The 21736-nt window shown below is 30.0% G+C and overlaps 1 protein-coding gene across 2 annotated transcripts; it reads right to left on the bottom strand.

Annotated features, from left to right (window-relative positions):
• Positions 1 to 7235: 7235 nt before the first annotated feature.
• LOC112707518 (amine oxidase [copper-containing] gamma 2) lies at positions 7236 to 20162 on the bottom strand. 2 transcript variants are annotated; one of them, XM_029288565.2, is made up of 7 exons: positions 19793 to 20033; positions 15740 to 15952; positions 13140 to 14225; positions 11998 to 12315; positions 11702 to 11815; positions 9275 to 9822; positions 7236 to 7621 (listed from the first exon to the last, which is right to left on the bottom strand). In XM_029288565.2, exons 3-7 carry the CDS (start codon positions 14160 to 14162, stop codon positions 7411 to 7413), a joined length of 2214 nt encoding a protein of 737 aa, XP_029144398.1. In that variant the 5' UTR covers positions 14163 to 14225; positions 15740 to 15952; positions 19793 to 20033; the 3' UTR covers positions 7236 to 7410. The 2 variants fall into 2 exon arrangements, with proteins under 2 accessions (XP_029144398.1, XP_025615056.1); XM_025759271.3 differs by lacking the exon at positions 15740 to 15952 and having other exon boundaries at positions 19793 to 20162.
• Positions 20163 to 21736: the final 1574 nt, after the last annotated feature.

Below are 21736 nucleotides of genomic sequence, written 5' to 3'. Positions count from 1 at the left end.
GGTTCTCCAAGGCTTTTAACTTGAAGAAAGCAAGGTTCCGAGAATCGATCGATTATTGAATCGTTTTAGTTATTGATTTATTGGTCTAATTATAGTTCAATCGAAAAAATTATTTTAGAGTAAAATAATAAATAAATTATAAATAAACACCTTAAAACATAATTATAGTCTAATATAAATCTTAAAATATTTTTTAAATTTAAAATACTACATAAAATATTATCAATCAAAGTCATAAGATCTTATCAAAGTACAAATTTAAAAATTAAATAATATAAAAAAAATTTAAATATTAAGAAGCAACATATTTTCAAGTTAGATCTCTTTTTTCCCCGTAAATTAGAAGAAGCTTATGACTGACTATCGTTAGAACTAAGAGATTAATATTAGCAACATCATTCAAAATAGGAGGATTAGCAGGTAAATTATTATCCACAAATAATTTATTATCAGCAATTATTTCTTGATCAATACTATTGTCTATAACTGAAATCAATAAATCATCAACATAGTCAAAAATAGCAGCAGTACAACAGAATAAAAAATCAAATAATCATTCAACAAAATAATAATCCATAACTGAAAATCAATAAATTATTAATACAGTCAAAAACAACAACAGCACAATAGAGCTAAAAATAAAATAATCATTCAACAAAAAGTCAAAAATACAACACAATAGCATAGCAAAGCCAGAGCTTATCAATAATTTCAACAAAAACACAAAACTCCTATAATCATTCAATGATTTCACTTTTAGAATAGAAAATAAATAGAAAAATGAATTATTCTGAGTACTGTCACTGACCTTCGAAAGGGGTTGAGCGCGACGGAGAGAGCAGGACGACGAGACGACGGCGACGAGATGAAGGCGACAAGTCGACGACAAGCAGAACGAAGATGATGGAGGATGGACGCTGAATGCGAAAGAAGAAAGCTAACATAGAGCTGAGGATAGGACAAAGAGAGAAGTCTTGGACAACCACAAACGACAGTAATCATTCACTCCGTTCAGCGGTGGTGGAAGCAAGCTAGGGTTTTCAGTTCACCTTTTCTCTCTGAGTTGAGGAAGGAAGGAAACGAAGTTAGGATTTAGGAAGGAGGGAGGGGTTAGGGGGAGAGCAACACATTCTTTTTTTTTTTTTATTTTAACCAAAACAACGTCGTTCTAGAAAAACCAACTAGGTTTTGGTCCGGTTCAACCAGTCGATTTTCAGCCGATTCAGCAGTTTGTGTCCGATTCTGTCATGAGCGATTTTGAGTATAGAACCAAATCATTGGCATTGCTGGTTCCCGATCGAACTAATTCGACCAGCCGATTCGGTCCGATTTTCAAAATCATGGAAGAAAGTCTCTAATGTCTTTTTCACCTCTTATATCATGTTGATGTTTGGTCTGGTCACAATGATGTCATTAGCATAGATGAGAAAAAAAAGTCGAATTGTCACCACAAGCAAATGATAAAAGAGATTAATCATTTTTGCATTATGTAAAACCATGTGCGGTGAGTGTGGAGAAAAATCTTGGGAACCATTGGCGCGATGCTTGTTGAAGGCCATAAAGGAATTTTGTTAGCTTGCAAATTAATCCTTTTTTTTGTTTCAGGTGGCCAAGAGGGAGTTCCATATATGCTTTCTCAAATAATTCCTCACTAAGAAAAGCATTATCGATGTCCAACTGAAGTAAACTTTAATTTTTTGCTACAGCTAAGTTGAGAAGTACCCTTGTAGTAGATATCTTTACTACATTGTTAAAGATATCTTTGAAATCAATCCCTGCTTGTCGTGTATATCCTTTTGCAATGAGGTGAGCCTTGTATCTATCAGGGCTGCCATCAGCCTTTATCTTGACTTTGTAAACCCACTTACATTTGACCTGATTGATTTGTGAAAAAACGTAAAAATAGATCTCCATCGAAAAATTGAAGTCCAGAGAATTAGAGAAAGAAGGATTCTTGGCATTGAAATGAAAGATCGATGGATCTTTGAGTCTAGAAGATCTAAAACTTTTTATCTTAAACTCGTTGTTCAGAGCTTTTATTCTCAGCAAGAATAAGAATTGTAAGCTAAGCAAGCTCTAATCAAACTCTATTATGTGAACTTGAGAGAAAAGGGGGAAAATGAGAAAAAGGTGAGAGGAAGAAGAAGAAGAACATAATAAAAGCTTAAGGAAGTAGAAGGTTTAAATTAGAATATCTTTTGATACCATATTGGAGAAATGAGAAAAAAAATTGTATTAATCTAGAAAAGAAATTACACTAGAACTATTGAACTAGCAGATTTTAATTTTTTTTATTACCTTTGATGGGCTACTATGAAAGTGAAATATCCTTTTTTTTTTCTAATTGTACCACTAGAACCAACCCTATCATAAATAAATAGAATTAATAGGATTTTTTTATGTGTTTGATAAATATTGTAAATTTGTTATTTATATTATAAATTTAATAAAATACTTTAATCTGCTAAATTAATTTTAATATGTTATATCATGTACAAAAATAAAAATTGTTGGCAAAAATTAATACACAAAAAGTATTGGCAAAAATAATTTCAAAAAATAAAAAAATATTATCTGTCATGTAATATCAATATAATGAGCATAATTAAGAACAATCTTAATTAAGGTTCTAAGTTCTAACTGCACAATAGTAAATAAAAATTAATAATATGATAATTCTAGAATTAATTTTTGTGACTATATAAATTAAGACCGTTAAAATGGGTCATATCTATTAGACAAGTTCATTTATTTTTTTATTTTATTTTTTTGGATTTTCAGGTATCTCCCAACTTGACAGGTCAAGGATAAATTCGTCGTAGATTTGAGTTTTATTTAAGGGTCTGTCGCTGGCTAATGGATTGCTACATGCACAAGGCGAAATTCGAACCCCCAAAATTTACTTAAGTAGACGAGTTAGCTAACCATTCGATTAACCCAAGTTGATTGTCCATTTACTTGTTTAAACAGGTGGTTGTCTCTAAAATGAGACCCATTTGAAGTTCGGAATAAATGGGCAAAGCCCAGTTGATCCGAAAAAGTAGTGCTTTAAACAGGCGGACTTTTGTGCTTTAAAATAAGACCTGTTTAAATGTTTTTTTTAGCACTTTTAAAAAATTTCGACAATTTTTTTAATATTTTTCATTATTCGACTCAAAGACTTAACCCACTCACTAAAAAAATCTCTGTTTTGTTTAAGGTTTTTTGCTCAAAGCTGGCATTTTTTTCCAAAAGATATTTTTTTTATCCTAAAACTAGAATTTTATCCATTTTTATTGAAAAATAAAAAAATAAATGATCCAACTGGTATAACTCATTGAACTAGTCATAAACAGTCCAAACTTAAAAATTGAGACACGTGAACAAAAAAAAATATAGGGACAATTTGTATAATCCACATGCTTAGACAAATCTTGCTTATATGGATTGGGTTGGCCCGTTTGATGGCCATAAAATAAATTTATCTAAAATAATGGACACTAAAATTTATAGGTTTTTTTGCAAAATTAAATTATTATTTTTATCCATAGAAATTTCAAACGCTAATAAATTTATTTAAATAAATTAAATAAAAATTTTATTTATTGAAATAAATAATTTTAAAAATTATTACAAAAATACGTAAGATTATTTATTTCGTTTACACTATAAACGAGATAAAACAGTGCGCGTGATACGTGTATATCTTCTTTACAATGTAAACAAGATACATGCAAGCTTATCTCGTTTATACTGTAAACAAGATAAGACTGGGTCACGCATTTATATAGATATCGTCTACATCCTTCATCTGGCCCCATTTCAAACTTTTCCACCACTTTTTTCTCTCTTCTATCCCTTTCTGATCATATTATTGAGTAAGATGAAGATGGCGCGTGAAGATGCACGTGATCTAGACATCAATAGACTGAACACGAAATGGCACTATACCGGAACAGCCGACTTTGCGGTTAGTTTTATTATCTTGACGTTTATGTTATCCCATATATGTATAGTCATGGTTAGGATACTTGTCAAGAACTAGAAATTAATTTATATCGTTAACAATAAGTCACTAATAGGGTGAAATTCTAAAAATTTGGTTATCATTTTTTTGTAATTAAGTTGTTAACTACATAATTATTAATTTAGATATTAAATGGTGGGGTAGATATTTTCCAACGGTTGAAGTTAGTTTATTGGTTACACGTTTCTTAATTTATTAATTTAGTTATTAACTATCCAAGTTTGATAGTTATATTATTAGGTTAAAGTTTGATAATTAGATTATTAATTACATTACTGAATATTTTTATTTTAAGTAACATATTGAAGAAATGTCTATTAATTAAATAAGTACATATTAACGTAAAAGCTTTTATCGACATAAATTCAGTTAGTACATACGCGTAAATTTTTGTTAAGCAAATGTATACAATAGTTAAGTCACTTTGATATGTTGATGGACCTATACAAATTTTTAATAATTGTGATCATTTATTTTTTGTCAGAGGCCTCACTTACTTCTGCCGCGACGAGTGAGTCACATTTCCACCATCCGACACCATCGTCCCGTATCTGAGGGAGGCTGGGTTCGACGACACGGTGCCTCTCAGGGACTTCGTCTTCGACAACTCCCTTAGCACGACATTCGTAGAGCAATAGCGTCCGGAGGCCCATCACATTCCACCTGCCATGGGGTGAGACCACTATCACCCTACAGGACGTGGCGTACCCTCTTGGGCTATGCGTGCACGGAGAGCCAGTAGGGGGTACTTCCGTGACTTCTATGGGTGGTACGACACGGAGATGTGGGAGTTGGTGGATCGACTGCTCGGTGCCAGGCCTCCGGTGGTTGCGCAGTAGGAGGCGCAGAGAAAAGAGTCATTCTCGCTGAAGCTGACATGGCTGTGGGACTGTGTCTGCCATATGCTTCAAACGGATGATTCAAAGACACTCCGACAGTATGCCAGGTGTTACATCTTGTTATTGATCGGTGGTTACCTGATGACGGACAAGTCGAACAACCTGGTCCATCTCCGATGGCTGCCACTGCTTGCAGACTTTGTCAGGTGCCGTGAGTTGTCTTGGGAATCGGCGGTGCTTGCATGGACATACTATTTGATGTTCTTTGCAGTACACTAAGGTACAACAGACATCTCTAGCTGCACTCCGCTATTGATGTCTTGGATATATCAGAGATTTTTCAAGTGGTGTCTACCTGACTGACAGGTTTTCATGTATCCCATGGCAGCAAAGTAACTATTGTTTATATCTTGCCTGTGTTTTGAATTTGTAACTTGTTATGACATTCCGTAAATTGAACTCGTGTTATTCTTATAACTGGTGGCAGGTTGATAGGGTTGACGCAGCAAAGCAGGGACCAACACGAGATGAGGATCCTCTGACGGCATCTATCGCTAGACCAGTTATGGATGATTGTAGAAGCTTTAGCACCTTATTGTATGACTCTTCTCAGTCCCCATATATTTATGCAATTGTCTTTTGCTTCGCCATCTAGACCTTTCTATAAGAGGGTTTGAAGTGATAACTTTGCCGAACTACACCTTGCAGAATAGGATGCTGACAGATGGGTTGGATTGTATGAACGGCAGGATGATTTTGCAGATGTGGCTGCTGTCCAACTGTCGATGGTTTTTGGACATGGTGGGTGCTAAACACCTATGCGATCCACCAACCCTTCAGATCTTCCTAACAAAATAAAACATTCATGGTTGGAAACTACACTACATATAGCAATCATAAATGAGTAAATACGTCATAATTAAACTTGAAATCACCAGTATATGAGGTTCTGTCAGAGGGCTACACGGAGACTCTAGGGACATCCAGTTGCAGCTTGGCAGCAATGCACATGGTACTTTAATCAGTCCGATTCGACCACTCGGTACTCAGCACTTCTACAGATGCTGTAGTTCTTTACACGCCCTGTATTACTGCATCTCTGCTTTTGAATCTATGGCCGACCCGAAACTCTACCTCACCGTCTAGGTTGTAATCCTCTTTCCCGGTGTTGGAAATGGAGATTTCTCATGCATAGCGTCTAAATCCAACTTATGATAGTGACTTGGTACATGTAATAGCGACAGAATCGGGTGAAGGGTGGCAAAACATAGCGCATCGCTGCCTCGGCCGGTGTCTCCGGTACAAACTCCTCCTGATCATCATCTTCAGATGAATCACTATCGTTTCTATCCGCAACGTACTCTTCGTCGAAATCTTCATCACCCACGTCCATGTCTTCCACTGGACTGACAACATAAATCGGGGGTGGTGCGAGAGGTGGGTCATCTTGCACAAAGGTCGAGTGGACAGAACCACCGCCACCAATATCACTAACCTTGGCACCAAGATCCATCACTTGTTCTGCCATGATACTCCCATGGATGTCAAACATGAATCACACGTGCTCGTCGCCTTGGAGCTGAAACAGGCGAAACCGAAAAACTCTGTTGTCCAACGGTGTTAGCAACCTATACCCCACACTTCTGATATCTTTTCTCCCTAAACCACCAAGGTTGCTCAATATCAGACTCCTCAACTCGGACAATGAACTTACGCACCGAGTACACAGTAGTAATGGATTCTCTCACTCAAATATCACCCCATTCTTGGTAATAATGGTGGTGGGTTTAGAGAGAGAAAGAGAAAGGATGGTTATGGTGGTGATGATGGTGACAACAGTGGTAGTTGAGGATAAGAGTGGAGGTGATGAAAAATTTGGGGGTGATGGAGTTAAGGATTGGGATAGTGGTGGAATGGAGTAAAATTAGAATTAAGGGTTAGATTAAATTAGAGGATAATTTAAAAATTTTGAATAATTTTTTAAAGGTTTGAGTAGTTTTGTCAACAAAAATTCATCTTTTATGGATATAAAGTCAATTTTATTTGTTTCAAGAATAAATTTGTCAATACTCTAAACTTTTATGGATAAAAATAACAGTTTACTATTTTTTGCAATCATTAAGGGGGTCTTTATGCGTAAATGTTATAATTGTCTCAAAAATATTTTAATGACAGCATACAACGATTAGTGTGTAATTGCCGTTAAAAATTTTAATGGTGATTTTTATTGTAACTGAAGAAAAAATAAATTGTCACTAGAAATTATTTTTTTATTATAGTGATAGATTATATTAAACCAAATAAGTTTTTTAATTAGTGTTACTTTGAAACGAAAATCTAGCAATACATAATTAAGACTTCATTGCACCACATAATTTTCACTTGAACAATTTTCCAAGATAAACAAGCAGCTTAAATTTCTGTTTAAGATTTAATTTCTTACAAGATACGAGAAGGTTTATTCACTTATTAATTACCATATTTACAGCTAAATTTACCCACAATTCAGCGCACAATAAAATCTTGAACATTAATGTGAGCTAAAAATAGAAGTAATGAGTCATCTCAAGATGAATCATGAGCCTTGCAAACAGGTAAATCATCCTTGAAATTCGGGGGCAACTTTAAAATTGGATTTCTCTCAAAGAAATTGACAGGCTTGAGGTCGAAGCTTGATGACACAGTAGGCATGATGGGGTAGTCTTCTTGACATGGTATGTGATGGAACCCAAGTGTGTACCACAGCACAATATCCTTATTCTCAATTGGACGATCCCTGTTTTTAACAAATTTAAAATTTCAACAACATCGTAATCAAACTAATTATCATAATTGATACAGAAATGTATTCTACAGATTTCATAAACTAAACCTTAATTTGTGGGGACTAGGAGACAGATTTAAAGTCATAATTGGGCTTTAAATTAGGTAATTACTCTGCTGCAGAGTAAGATTGTACAGAGTTACAGAGTAAGAATGAAAGAAGTATATGATATATGTTGTGAATTTCACTAGATAATTTTTTTTAAATAAAAGAGAGTTACAGCTTTTTTTTTATATCTCTGTACATTTTTACTCTGTATCAGAGTCATCACCTTAAATTATTAGAAATTAGTAACATTCATTATCATGACAAATGAATATGAAGCTTTACAAATTATTACATAATTTCACTTCCTAAAATATGCATTGAGTTTTGCTAGGTTTGAGGAAACACCAACTTAATAGGACCACGGCTGTAATTTCCCCTAAACTTCATTCCCTCAGCTTCTCTAACCTATGAATTCTCTGTTGTCCGTGTTAGATTTGGAGATGTTTTGAAAGCAATTTAACTATAAGTCAAATGAAATACATTAAGCGAGTTAGTACTTTGTCCAACTTTAGTTTGTGTTGAGTACGAGCAATTGTTTTCTTATTTTAACTATAACGATAGCATCCTCTACCAAGCTACAAACTATTATAGTAGTTTACGTAAATTGTGTCTCTCTTCTCTCTATATGGATAAAAATCTAATGTTCCTATATTGTATTTTTTCCCTATACCTTGCTATGATGTGACCCAATTTCAATTACAGCACAATGTAGTGATACACTAAGTAGACATTAATATTTACAATCTGAAAATCTTGGGACTAATAGCTTTTAGCAATTTTGATCAATATTTGACTAACACAAATATTAAAATGTCTTCAACAAATATATTTTATTGATTTATGTTTATAAACTGTTGATAAATTTGGATATAAACCGTGTTAACTCTTGTGTGTAAATTCTAATAAATATAAGTGTAAATTATGTATTTTATGTGTACAAATTTTTGTAAATATGGGTGAAAATTATTGTTGACCAAATACTAGTCCAAAATAATAATATATCAAATGTTGATCCAAAATAATAATATTTATTAGTCATATAATATTGCTGATTTAAAATAGGATAAAGTGTACTTTTTATACTTAATGTAAGTGATTTTTTTATAAACATTCTTAATATTTAATTTTATTAAATTTTGTCCCCTAATATTTTCAGTTTAGGTCAAAACTATTCTTGGACATTTTTTATTTGTGTTAAAATTATTATTAGACATTTTTTATTTTGTCCTTTTGTTTTAGACAAAGTTAATATTCAGAGATAATTTTTATACAAATTAAAAAGGTTAGAGATAAAATTAAATAAAATTAAATGTAAAAAGTTTTTTTTTAAAATGACAAATATTAAAGAGAAAAAAAACACAGGAAATAGATCTTTTCCAATTTTTTTAACACTTGAAGAAATTCAGTATGATCTCTCACCGTTAATTTTATAAGTGGGGCCAAAATTAAATATGAGAGAATTCAATTTTTTTTTATTAGAGAGAATCCACTCCCAAAAGCACATGCTTTACGGAACACATGGTCATGAATGTAGGTATTGAATGAGTAATGACTGACCTGTTGGACCACACTTGAAGAGTATCATCACCTTCGCTCTGGTAAACAAATAAGCCACCAGCCCATTGCTCACTCTTGTTGTAAGGAGTGACCCATATTTGGTTATTTGTAAATGCAGCCCTCTTCTGTGGTGGGTCTTCAGGGTCCAAAAGACTAGCTGCTGTGCCACTTGGAACCACTTTGTACCCAACAGGGTTTCCAACCCTTGTCTTCTTTGATGGGTTTATCATGTGAAATTCTGATGGGTCATACAGCTTAAGCTTTATTTGTGCATCCTTCTCTGTCTTTGCAACATTTTTCACTGCCTTTAGGTAGCTTTTTCTAGGTGATTCTCCTGGCAATGTCTCTTGCTTCTTGATATTTACTTTCATGAAGGAATTGTCGCTTCCATCTACGTCCAAATCAAGGTAGTAAGTGATAAAATGGTCATGGATTACACCAATTATGTTTTCGCTCAAAAGGGTGCCATAGAGGTATTCTTGGCTCGGAACTTGGTTCATATGATCGTAGGTTGTTCCTTTCACCATCAAAATACCACTTAGTCCAACCTGTGAAATTAAATAACCCCATGTAAATAACATAAATTATTGATGAAAATGACAATTAGACTCAACATACATGTAGGCGAGTTAGTCAGTGCTCTTGTCATGAATCTTGATCATACTTAGATCTTCCAATAAAATAAATTAGTTTGGAAAAAATACTTGAAACATCCTTATCATTTTGGTTTGCATCTTTCTCAGTTAGATATTGACATAAATTAAAACTAATGACGAAAATGATAGTTACTTAGACGCATGTAAGTCATCCGTCATACGGTCAATGGCCTTTATCATAATTATATTTATAAATTAAAATTCATTTCAATAAATTAGTTTTTGAATAAAATACTTCAATTATTGCCAACTAGCTATAGCTCAAATGGCATAATTTTTTCATATTCACCTAGAGATTGCGGGTTTGAGTTTTCCTATTTTTGATAAAATATATATATATATATATATATATATATATACTTCAATTATTGTTACTATGGTTATTGTTATCACTCTAGCATATTCTTTTTTAATTTGTCCTGTGTAAAATATAAATCAATAATAATTTCGCTATGTTTACACCTTTTATAATAATACTTATTTGATAATTGATATTATTAGTATTTTCTTAATTAAATATGTATTTTTTATTTTGTTAAATAAAAAAAATTTTCTGTCCAATAAAAAATAATTTAAAATAATTAATTAATAAAAATTATATTTTTATACCAGTATTATGAGTATTTAGTATATGAACAATGTTTTCAATCAAAATTATGAATAAACTAGTTATTAATACCAACTCAACCACTTAAGACACGGGACAAAGAGTAACAAAGTCACAATCACAAAGCAGATTTTTTACAACGATATAGAAGAGTTTTACGAGTTTCACAAAAATATTTGTTAAAATTTAAATAAAACGGTAAAGTATTTTTTTTTTAAGATAAGAAGGATATTTGAAAAAATAACATTTAAATTTTCAGAATAAAATTTAGTAAAATTTTAAAATATTAAATAGCATTTTTAACAGAACACTAAAAATAATTAAAAAATAAAATATTTTTTATGGATTATAAGTTTTCTTTTTACTTTATTACAAGTGAGACCAATAAGGAAAACTAAAAACAAGTAATTAATTAAATAAGGGAATTAGATATTCAAAGATTTAATAATTCAATTAAAATTCATTTAAATTAAATCAGATATAATAAAATAATATGTTATGTACAAAATATATATTTAAAAATATTTTTTATTATTTTAAATTGATTAACTATTAAAAATTGAATAGATTCGACTTATTTATTAATTTTTTACCAATTTTTTAATTTTCAACCAATTCAGTTATCAGGACATTATAACAAACATTTACAGTCCGTTTGAAAACTTTAGAAGTAATTTTTTTTAACTTTTGATTTATAAAAAGTAATAGTATTAATGTCTGGTATAATTTTTAAAATCAAATTGTAACTTTTTAAAAAGCTATTTAAGAATTTACAGAGAAGTTAAAAAAAATAACTTCTTTCATAATACTTCTACTTTTCATCATATTTCTATAAAATAAGTATTTTTAAAATAAAAAATCTAAACATAAAATAACTTATTTATAAATTATTTTTAAAAGAAATCATTTATTATTTAAGTTATTTTATAAAAAAAACTTAATTAAGTTGGCTACCCAAATTAGGCCTTAATTTGTTAAGAAAAGTCTCAATTAAAATATGGATTAAGTGCAAGTGGAGGAGGGGACCATATACCACTACTTGTCCACTTCTAATTCAATTATCTGTCTACGGATTCTTGGGGAATCCAAGTGGCTTATCAACTTGCTTGTCCCCTAAAACAGATTAGAATAATAATAAACTGAAATTGAATTTCGATCACTAACCTTTGCTCTGATTAGTCCGTCCGTTTGAAATTCCCAGTCAATAATATAGTCATAGTTTGCCACGGCTGCTGCCATTCGAACCACCAGGTTCACTTTCGGCCTCACCTCTGTAACCTAACATTTTTATTTGTATTTTTTCAGGGAAAAATTAACAGCGTAAAAATGTGTAAACATCAAATTAGTTATGCAAACGAAACAACATTGTTCAGGATATATTGCTTTACAAAAATGTTAAAAACACACTAAAAATGTTTATTTTGGATTTGGAAGTGTATTCTATATTAATAGCTGAGTACCTTTAAGTCAGTAATGGGGCACTCAGAATGGCGCCAGGCAATATCGCCAGCGTAGGACTCAAAGACGCAGATCATGTTGGGTTGAAGGTAGGGAGTTCCATCAGCGGCAGCAAAGACGCCATCCATGTAGTATGCATTTCTTGGGCAGTCGTTGAGTGGGTCCAGAGGCATCGCCTGCAGCCCAAACCCGTACTCTCCTGCGTCCATGTATGTCTTGAAGTACCACGCGTCTGTGGGGTCCATGTATGGCACAAATAACTCTGATGTGAACCCTTTGTACATCACGCTCCTTAGCTCTGATGTTTCTGGATCCCTCACCTTTCGTTCATCAACAAACATATAACTAAAATATCTTCACCAATGCACACACAAATGAAATACTCAGCTACATTCATTCATGTCTACTATACGCCGTGAGTCTATGGTGCCTATATTTACCGTGATTATAATGGCTAAACAACATCACCAATGCAACTAGGTATCTTTTAAAAATTATCTATCATTAAGTCTTTGAAAAAAAATTAAAAAATAAATAACTTCTTATACAAAATAAATAATTTTTTATAAAAATAGATAATTAAATTAATTAAATAATATTATTTAAATTAAAAAACTGACTAAAAACTAAAAATTTAAAAGATAAATAATATTTTTCATAATTTTAACACTTAAAAAAATATTGCTAATAACTAAAAAAATTACTTTAACCACAAACAACAATAAAAAGTGTTGTTAAACTTAAATAGCTAATAAGGTATACTATGGTTATAGTATCTCTGGAATTTTAGTAACACTTAAAAAATATTATTAAAATTAAAATAATTTTTTTAATTTAAAATAAAATTAAATAATATTAATAAACAATTATATTAAATATATACTAAAATTAAATATTAAAATTAATTATTAATATAAAATTTATATTAAAATATAACATATATAATAAAAATAAATTAAATAATACATATATTTATATGCAAATATATAATAATTAATTTTAGTGAATATCTAATATTTTTTGTTAGCAAAATATAAAAGAGTATAACTTTAATTTTATCTAAACTTATATATGATTGGCATAGTAACCATAACCAGGCAGGCACCATATATATCTATTAGAGAGTAAAGACTAGTCCGCTCACCTTGACCTGCGAGATTATGATTCCAGCTCTGGCATCTGCCTTCAGATGAAATTCCCAGTTTGCCCATTTAACTAAGTGGCCGTCTTCCACTGTGAAGCTTGGTCCTTTGGGCTGCTCCAGTGAGATCGGATTGAAGAGACGGAAGTCACCGTTAAGCTTCTGAACGGAATAACGGTAATCAGTGTTGATTCCGTTAGCAATAGGGATGTCTCTGCCGTTATCCGAAATGCTCACAACTTCTTTCTTATCCATGTCAACCAGCACAGTAAGCCCCTCAATCGGTTTCATGTAGAAGTTCACAGTGTCCTTCTTCGAATAACACTGCACTTTAATCAGCCTTCTGTTCTCCTCTACGGCCAAGTCATACCAACCCGAAGAGATAGGGAGGCATGCAAGATCCCCCATGTTTACGCCACGTTGGGAGATGGTGCGGTTGAACTCAATGCTCTTTAATGGAACATCGAGTACCCCCACCATCTCCTCCATGGCCATTGTTGGGTACCCTGAAACTACAGAGCTTTTTTCGTCAATGGATACTTCATCAGTGTTGAGATCTACGGTTAGAAAATGAGATTTTCCTTTCACCATTGCAGTGACCGAGGCCTTCCTCGCCGGAAGTGGATCTCCTCGCTTCCATTTGATCACGAGCTCTTTGTCTGGCTCTTCGAGGGAAACGGTGTTGAGAGTGTATTTGGATACCGACTCAAAGAAAGGGTGTGCGGCGAGAATGGCGTGGATCTTGTTGAATTCTTGGACGGTTAGTGGGTCTAGGGGATGGTGAGGAACATCAGAGTCGTGTTGTTGGTGTTGTGTGGTTGATGATGATTGTTGTGGTTTTTTTATTAAATTGTTGGGTTTTGTGGAAGATTGGATGCGATTTTTGGAAGAGCACCATGCAGAGGAGAGGGTGCAGTCTAGGAACACCTTGTTGGGGGATGATGGAAGATGAACCCAGGTGACTACTAAAACGAGTGTTACACAGATTGAGAGAACAAGGAACTGCAACGATTTTCTGGACTCCATGGATATGGTGTATGTGAATCAGTGAATATGCGATAGGTTTAGTTTCTGCTTATCTGTTTCAACCTGCAGTGAGTGAGTGATAAATAGTTAAGAATCTCCGAGGGAGACATAGAAGAATCTTGACTTTGTTTACAATAAATTGGGTATTTAGTCTTATAAGAATAAATAATAAAAATTATTTTAAAATTTTCATTCATCAAATTTTAAATTTTAAATTTTAAACTTTTAATAATTTTAGTTAGTTATTTAAAAAAAATTAATATTTTATTTTTTTGTATAAAAATTAATTAATTCCAAAAAAATAAAAATTAAAAATAAAAAAAAAACTTTTTTTAAAAAATTTTATTATTTCTTCGAAATAATTATCCGGAGCCAATTAGAAGACGAAGTGATATTTATTTCACAAAATACTATATCTAAACTGATTTGAATTTTACAATGGTCTAATGAGTCAGAGCTTCACGTGAAGTTTCTCTTGGATGCAGTTGAACTTTAAAATTTTTCTTTTAAATAATATCACTATATGTACTTTTCGTATTATAATATGGATTTATATTTGATTTTACTTAAAAACAAATTTTAAAATACTTGATTTCACTTAAAAAAATTTAAAAAATCTGCCCAAGGGACTATTGACTTTTAGACATGGGGACAAGAAATATGTCAATATTAATTAGTCCTACCATAGAAGTACTTATCTTTCTATCTACAAAATCTTATATTAGATAAAGTTCTTGGTCCTGAATCACTTAGAATATGTATTTTTATGTTTGAGCTGTTAATTAAAATAGTATAATTTAATATATATTATTATATTATATTATGAGTTAGTTTCGTATCGTCTAAATCATAAAGATTTTTTTTTTATTAGTATAAATATGTGTATGTACTTCTTTTATTAAAATTACTTTAAATATGAAATAAGTTATATGCTTATTTTTTTTAGACTTTTTAAGAATAAGAGGTGTATTATTTCTTTGGCCAACCAAAATAAATTTATGACTATTTTTACTATAATGGAATTATTAATCTCATCAAAATTGATTCTCGACTTGCTCCAGTAAAATTTTATTTGGTTTGTGGGTATGATCTTTAGTCCGATTCTCTCGCTGTTGGTACGAATCGTCGTCAGTATGGATTGTCTGCTGCGAAGTTTTGAGTAATATCGTTCTTTTCTCTTCTTTTGATGTCTTTTTCCATCATCATAATTGGTGCATTTCTATCATTATTGTGCTTCATCAATATCATCAAAACATCGACACCAAGCATCAACTTCATTGCATAGTAATAAAAGATGGTTTCAAAGCATAGAACTATTCAAGAGATTGAAATGGAGGAGTTACGCTGTCAAGTTAAGGAGTTGTAAGAGTAACTTGCAAAATATGAAGTTGCTCAAAATAATCACGGCAAGCAAAGTGATTACAGTTCTTCTAGTGAAGAAGATAATGCAAATCCATTTCATTATTCTTCTTCGTCTGAAGATTTGTTCACACAAAGAGCATGACACGACACGACTCACAAAACCAAAGACTTAGGAATCAAAATTGATATTCCTAAGTTTTAAGGGAGACTCTAACCTGATGATTTCATCGACTGGCTTTACACAGTGAAAAGAGTGTTCGAGTTAAAAGACATTCCAAACGACAAGCGCATGAAACTTGTAGCAATCAAGTTGAAGAAGCACGCGTCAGTATGGTTGGAGAATCTCAAGCATCAGTGAGAAAGAGAAGGAAGAAGAAAGATCAAGACATGGGATAAAATGCGTCGTGAGCTCAAACGCAAGTTCCTTCCTGAACATTACAGGCAAGACACCTTCATCAAATTTTATAATTTGAGACAAAAGTCATTATCTGTAGAAGAATATACAATGGATTTTGAAGAGTTGCTTAAGAAGTGTGATATTCAAGAGCCTGAAAAACAAATAATTGTTCGTTATCTTAAAAGACTGAACACAGAAATTTCTGATGTTGTCCAGCTGAAACTATATTGGACTTTGGATGATGTTATTAGGCTGTCATTAAAGATTGAAAAGCAAAGAATACAAAGGAATAACACTTAGTCACCAAAGGATAAAGAAGTCATCCTTGATGTTCAACAAAAAATGAAGACAAAATTTTTTAAAGGCAACAAGGAGCATGGATAATTAGGTAAGAAATGCTTCAAATGTCAAAGTTTTGGACATATTGCTGTTGATTGTCCAAATAGAAAGGTTATCACTTTTATCGAAAAAAAATTAATAAAGAACCAATTCAGGAGCAAAAGGAGTAAGGTGAGGTTAACTATGCTATTGAAAAAGTTTCAGTTGATTGTGAAGAAGTTTTAGTAGTTTGCCGAAGTTTGAATACTACAAGGGTAATAGAATATGAGAGTTAGCGACGCCACAACATCTTTCACACAAGATGCACTGTTGAAGAGAAGGTTTGCAAGGTCATCATAAATAGCAAAAGTTGTGAAAATGTTGTCTCAAATTATATGGTAGACAAACTAAAATTTTCAATCGAGTTACGTTCCTGTCCTTACAAGTTGTATTGGTTAAACAAAAGAAAATGAAGTTAAAGTCACAAAGCGATGTTTAGTCCAAATTTCTATGGGAAGTAAATACAAAGATAAAGTGTGGTGTGACGTCATTCCGATAGACATGTCACTTACTACTATACGTCCTTAGCAATATCATTGTCGAGCTATTCACGATGGTTTCAAAAATATATATTCCTTTATTAAAGATGGCAAGAAGATCACATTAACTTCGTTACAACATGTAGATGGTCAAAAAAATCAAGTTAAGCTATGTTTTTTCACATCTTTCAAATGCACTCACCAATGAAATCTTTCGCCAATACAAAATGAGCCTTTTTCAACCCAGGAAGGATAATGTAGGAGCCATTTCCAACCCAAAGAGAAATGAAAAATGATGCAGGAGCATGTATCTTTATGTTTGTGTTATGAGTTAGTTTAGTATATATTATTATATTGTGTTATGAGTTAGTCATACATCGTCCGAGTCATGAAGGTTTTCCCTCCCCTACTAGTATAAATATGCGTATGTACCATTTTTATTGATGGAGTTGAATTGATTAAGTTATATATTTAAATAAGTTGCGTGCTTATTTTCTTCTAGACTCTTTGAGAGTAAGAGGTGTATCTTTAGTTTAGCCAACCAAGATAAATTTTTGGCTACTTTCACCATAGTGGGATTATTAACTTCGTTGCGAATCTGAATTCCATTTAAGTGTCTATTACTGGCTAATAAATTAATAAATGCAAAAGGTGAAATTCAAAATTGACATTTACTAAAAAAGACGAGTAAATTGCATAAATGCTATTTTAAATGAATCAAGTCTGTATTAACATGGTAAAATTAGCGAAAAAATGTTATTTTCTCTTACTTTTTTTATTTATTTTATATTTATTTAATAAAAAAATTTTATTTTTCTCTTTTGAAAGATGCTAAAATAACACTCCTCTTTTTTTTATTTGTAAAATGTTCATTCCCCTTTTTTATAATTTTTAAAAAATTTATTCTTTAATCCATTTTAAATTTTTTGTGTTAACTAATGTTAACTTTATCCATTTTTCAAGAAAAAATAAATTGTTTTTTACAAAAATATCCTTTAACAAAAGTTTTATTTTTGTCATTAAATTTTGTTTACCAAAATACCTTTAATAAATTATTTTTTATTGATTAAATTGTATTTTAACAAAATATTTTAAAAAAAAGTTTAATAATTAAATTATTTATTTTTAAAAAATTCTTCAATAATTTTTTAATTATTAAATTATGATTTTACCAGAATTTTTGTTAACAATTATTTTTATATTTTTTATTAATTTTTTATATCAATATATATTATTTTAATATTAAATAAAAAAATCTTGATAAAATTATTTTCTGATATCAATATATATTAATTGTTATACATATTAACAGTGGTAAGATTTTTTTTATTTAATGTTAAAATAATATATATTGATATCGAATAATTAATAGTAAAATATAAAAATAATTGTTAATAAAAATTTTAGTAAAATCACAATTTAATGATTAAAAAAATATTAGAAGATATCTTAAAAAATAATTTAATTATTAAATTTTTTATAAATATTTTAATAAAAATACAATTTAATTAATAAAAAATTATTATTAAAAAGATATTTTTGTAAAAAATAATTTATTTTTTTTTAAAATAAATAAAGTTAACATTAGTTAACACAATAAATTTAAAATTAATTAAAGTGAAAATTTTTTAAAAATTATAAAAGAGGAGAATGTACCTTTTATAAATAAAGAAAAAAAGAATATCATTTTAATATTTTTCAAAAAAAGGAAAGTAAAATTTTTCCATTTAATAATATAAAAGATAAAATAATATATACAAAAATAATAGTATTACTTTTTCTAGAATGCCTCTATAACGGACTTGAGAGGTGATATGATTGTAATATTTGACTCCATTTCATTAGGATTCGCATGATCATCGATATACCTAGTAATAAGGACTTTAGATATCCTTATTGGGGTCCATTTGACAAAAAATGAAACAAGATCTTCAATCTGTGATGTTACTAAAGCTAACATCAGAAAGAGCGATAACTTTTGTCCTGAATAACTCACTATTTAATATTTTATATCTTCGTAAACTCTCGCTTCAACGATAACATTTTCGAAGTAGTTTTTCTCGGTCGAAAAATTAAAAAGGACCTAAATTTTAATAATACTCAAAGGATCTACAAAAGCAAGATTAAAAAGAAAAACAAAAATCTTAAAATACAATCAGAGAGAAAGATTCGTCCTTTTCTATTTCCTCTCTATCTCTGTTATGCATCGCAGGGATAAGGACAAGCAAAATGTTTGGCCTTGCATGTACATCGAAATTGGTAGCTTATATTAAAATAGTTATAAGATTTCAATTGCATTACGTTAGTTTCTCAGCATTTTTTCAAGTTACTCATTAAATTTATAAGATTAATATAGTATATTTTTGTCAATTTTAAACATGTAATTAACGAAACTAAAATTTTAGAAATTATTTTAGTGACAATTTTAGATTTCTTTTCTCCGTAATAAATAATATGTTAAAACAAATTTTTTATTCTTCAACTTTTATTTTTATAAACCAAAAATATTATTTATATACTAAAATTAATTACTGACATAATTAACTATCAATATATTTATATATAAATATATATAATTTATTTTTAATATATATTTATATTTTAATATATATTTTATATTAATCACTGATTTTAGAGTATACACATAATATAATCCATTATAAACACAAGTCTAGTGAGATATTTATTTTAAAAAATTTGGTATATATATATATATATATCAGCACCTCACTAAAGAATCATATTGTGTAGGAGATTCATGCAATTTCAAAAAATCGAGATCTACGATTCTAATTAAATAAGATATCCCGTGACTCAGGCAGCACTTGCTATTTTAGAAATAAAAAATAAAAGGAAAAAATTAAAAAGGGTAAAATTTCCCCTGCAAGTCTGCAACACATGAAAATAATGAAGAAGCAGTGCCTAAGATAGAAAGTGGAAACTGGAAACACCTAATAACTGAGCGCAACAAATTAACGGAAGCTATAGATAAAGGAAGTAGTTTAGTTAGTTACCTGACTTCGTTTTCTCCTCTTCCACTACTTATTACTTTTATCTTCAGTCACATGCATAAATGGCTGTCAACACTAAACAGAGGAGATCGAGGCCTGTGCTACTCTATCTATCTTCTACTAAAGTGGAAGATGTGGAAAAGATATAAAACAAAAGGTTTTGTTGATGGGGGGCATGAATCACGAACTTCAGAGTGAGTGAGGTTTTTTTCAATTCACAATGTAAAAATAGGTTTATGCTTTCAGAATACGGTGCGAGGATTGGAAATATATGGTGACAAGCATTGGAAATTAGTGGAGAGTGGAGGCATTGTCATTTTGCGCTACGTCATCCCTCCACACCCCTAAACCAAACAAACTTCCATTCAATAATATTGTAGGTGAATTCTATGATGCTTATGATATAGTGTCTAACTTTTGCTTAATTTATCTGATATGATAAGTTTTGAATATTTAATAATTTTTTATTTTTATACTTTTAAAATTAAATATTAATTTTTAACCCTTTTAAAAAGTTAGTCAAATATTTGTAGACACCATAGCAATAACCAATATTGTAATTCATTTTCTTTGGACTTTACGGCCCAACTTATGCATAATGATACTTTAGTAGGGGAATCTTTTCATAAATCACTAACTTCTTTTAAATGTTCATGCAATTTAAAAAAGGAAAAGCATATATATACGATGAAAATACTAAATAATATGAACAATAGATATGTTGGATATTCAATTTAATAGGTATACAGATGATTATATTCGTTATTTTTAATTGAATGATTATTTTTTTTATTCGATTTATTCATACACAATTAACAATAGATTTCAATTCACTAGATGTGCTGATGGTTATCCTAATATTAAAATTTAAGAGGTATTTTGGAGTGGAGTGTTTTTTACTTTATTCGATTAATTTTAAAGTCCAATATTTACATTATTTACAAAAATCATTATTTATTTAACAAAACTTTTTAAAAAATATTAGATGTACACTCAAATTAAATGAGTTATAAAAATCAATTATTAATATAACTAATTTTTAGTATATATAGTATTTTTATTTAAAAATGTATTAAAATTACAAAAAGCAACAGATAATTTATTATAAAATTATTCTTTTGGTAATTTCTTATTTATTTTATTCAATTTCTTGTACTAATACATTGTATTGATATTTCTCTTTTATATATGGGAGTCACTTTGATAAAGACGTCAAAAACGTCTTTTTTTAAAGATGTTTTTTAATAATTAAAATTTAACACATATAATCGATTAAATCGTGTTATTTTTGTCAAAATTAGACTAGACAAATTAATTTGACCAAAAAATGGTGAATCAAATTTTGATTCGGTCTAAATTAATATTATTTTTTATAGAAAATGATTATAATATCCCTATTATAGAAAATGACTAAAATACTCTTTTATATATATATATATATATATATATATATATATATATATATATATATATATATATATTAATTTTGAAAATTCTAAATCCTAACTCTATGACGACAGAAAAGAAAAGAGTTAGAATTTAGAATTCTCAAAATTAATATATAATAAGAGTATTTTAGTTATTTTTTATAATAGGGGTATTGTAGTCATTTTTTATAAAAATAATATTAATTTCGACCGAAATAAAATTGGATTCACCATTTTTTGGTCAAGTTAATTTGTCTTGCCTAATTTTAATAAAAATAACAGGATTTAATCGATTATATATATTAAATTTTAATTATTAAAAAATATCTTTAAAAAAAGATGTTTTAGACATCTTTATTAAAATGGCTTGTTTTATTATACAGTAGTGCTTAGAGAAAAGAAAAACAGTTACAATACTAATTTTTTAAAAATAAAAAATTATTTATAAACAAAGAAAAATTACAGTGAATTTAAAAGCTGACCCCTTTTTCAAATAATTATTCATAAATCATATATATAG

Source organism: Arachis hypogaea, chromosome 8 (assembly GCF_003086295.3).
Source record: "Arachis hypogaea cultivar Tifrunner chromosome 8, arahy.Tifrunner.gnm2.J5K5, whole genome shotgun sequence".
NCBI classification, from domain to species: Eukaryota; Viridiplantae; Streptophyta; class Magnoliopsida; order Fabales; family Fabaceae; genus Arachis; species Arachis hypogaea.
Note: the sequence above shows the minus strand (reverse complement) of the source record. Positions and strands in the feature narration are given on the sequence as shown.

Coding starts and splice junctions, on each gene's coding strand:
- LOC112707518 (XM_025759271.3), bottom strand. CDS start 14,162: ATGGAGTCCAGAAAATCGTTGCAGTTCCTTGTTCTCTCAATCTGTGTA. Junction 11,816..11,997: donor GCCCCATTACTGACTTAAAG/GTACTCAGCTAT, acceptor TAAAAATGTTAG/GTTACAGAGGTGAGGCCGAA. Junction 7,622..9,274: donor CTTCAAGTGTGGTCCAACAG/GTCAGTCATTAC, acceptor TGTTAAAAACAG/GGATCGTCCAATTGAGAATA.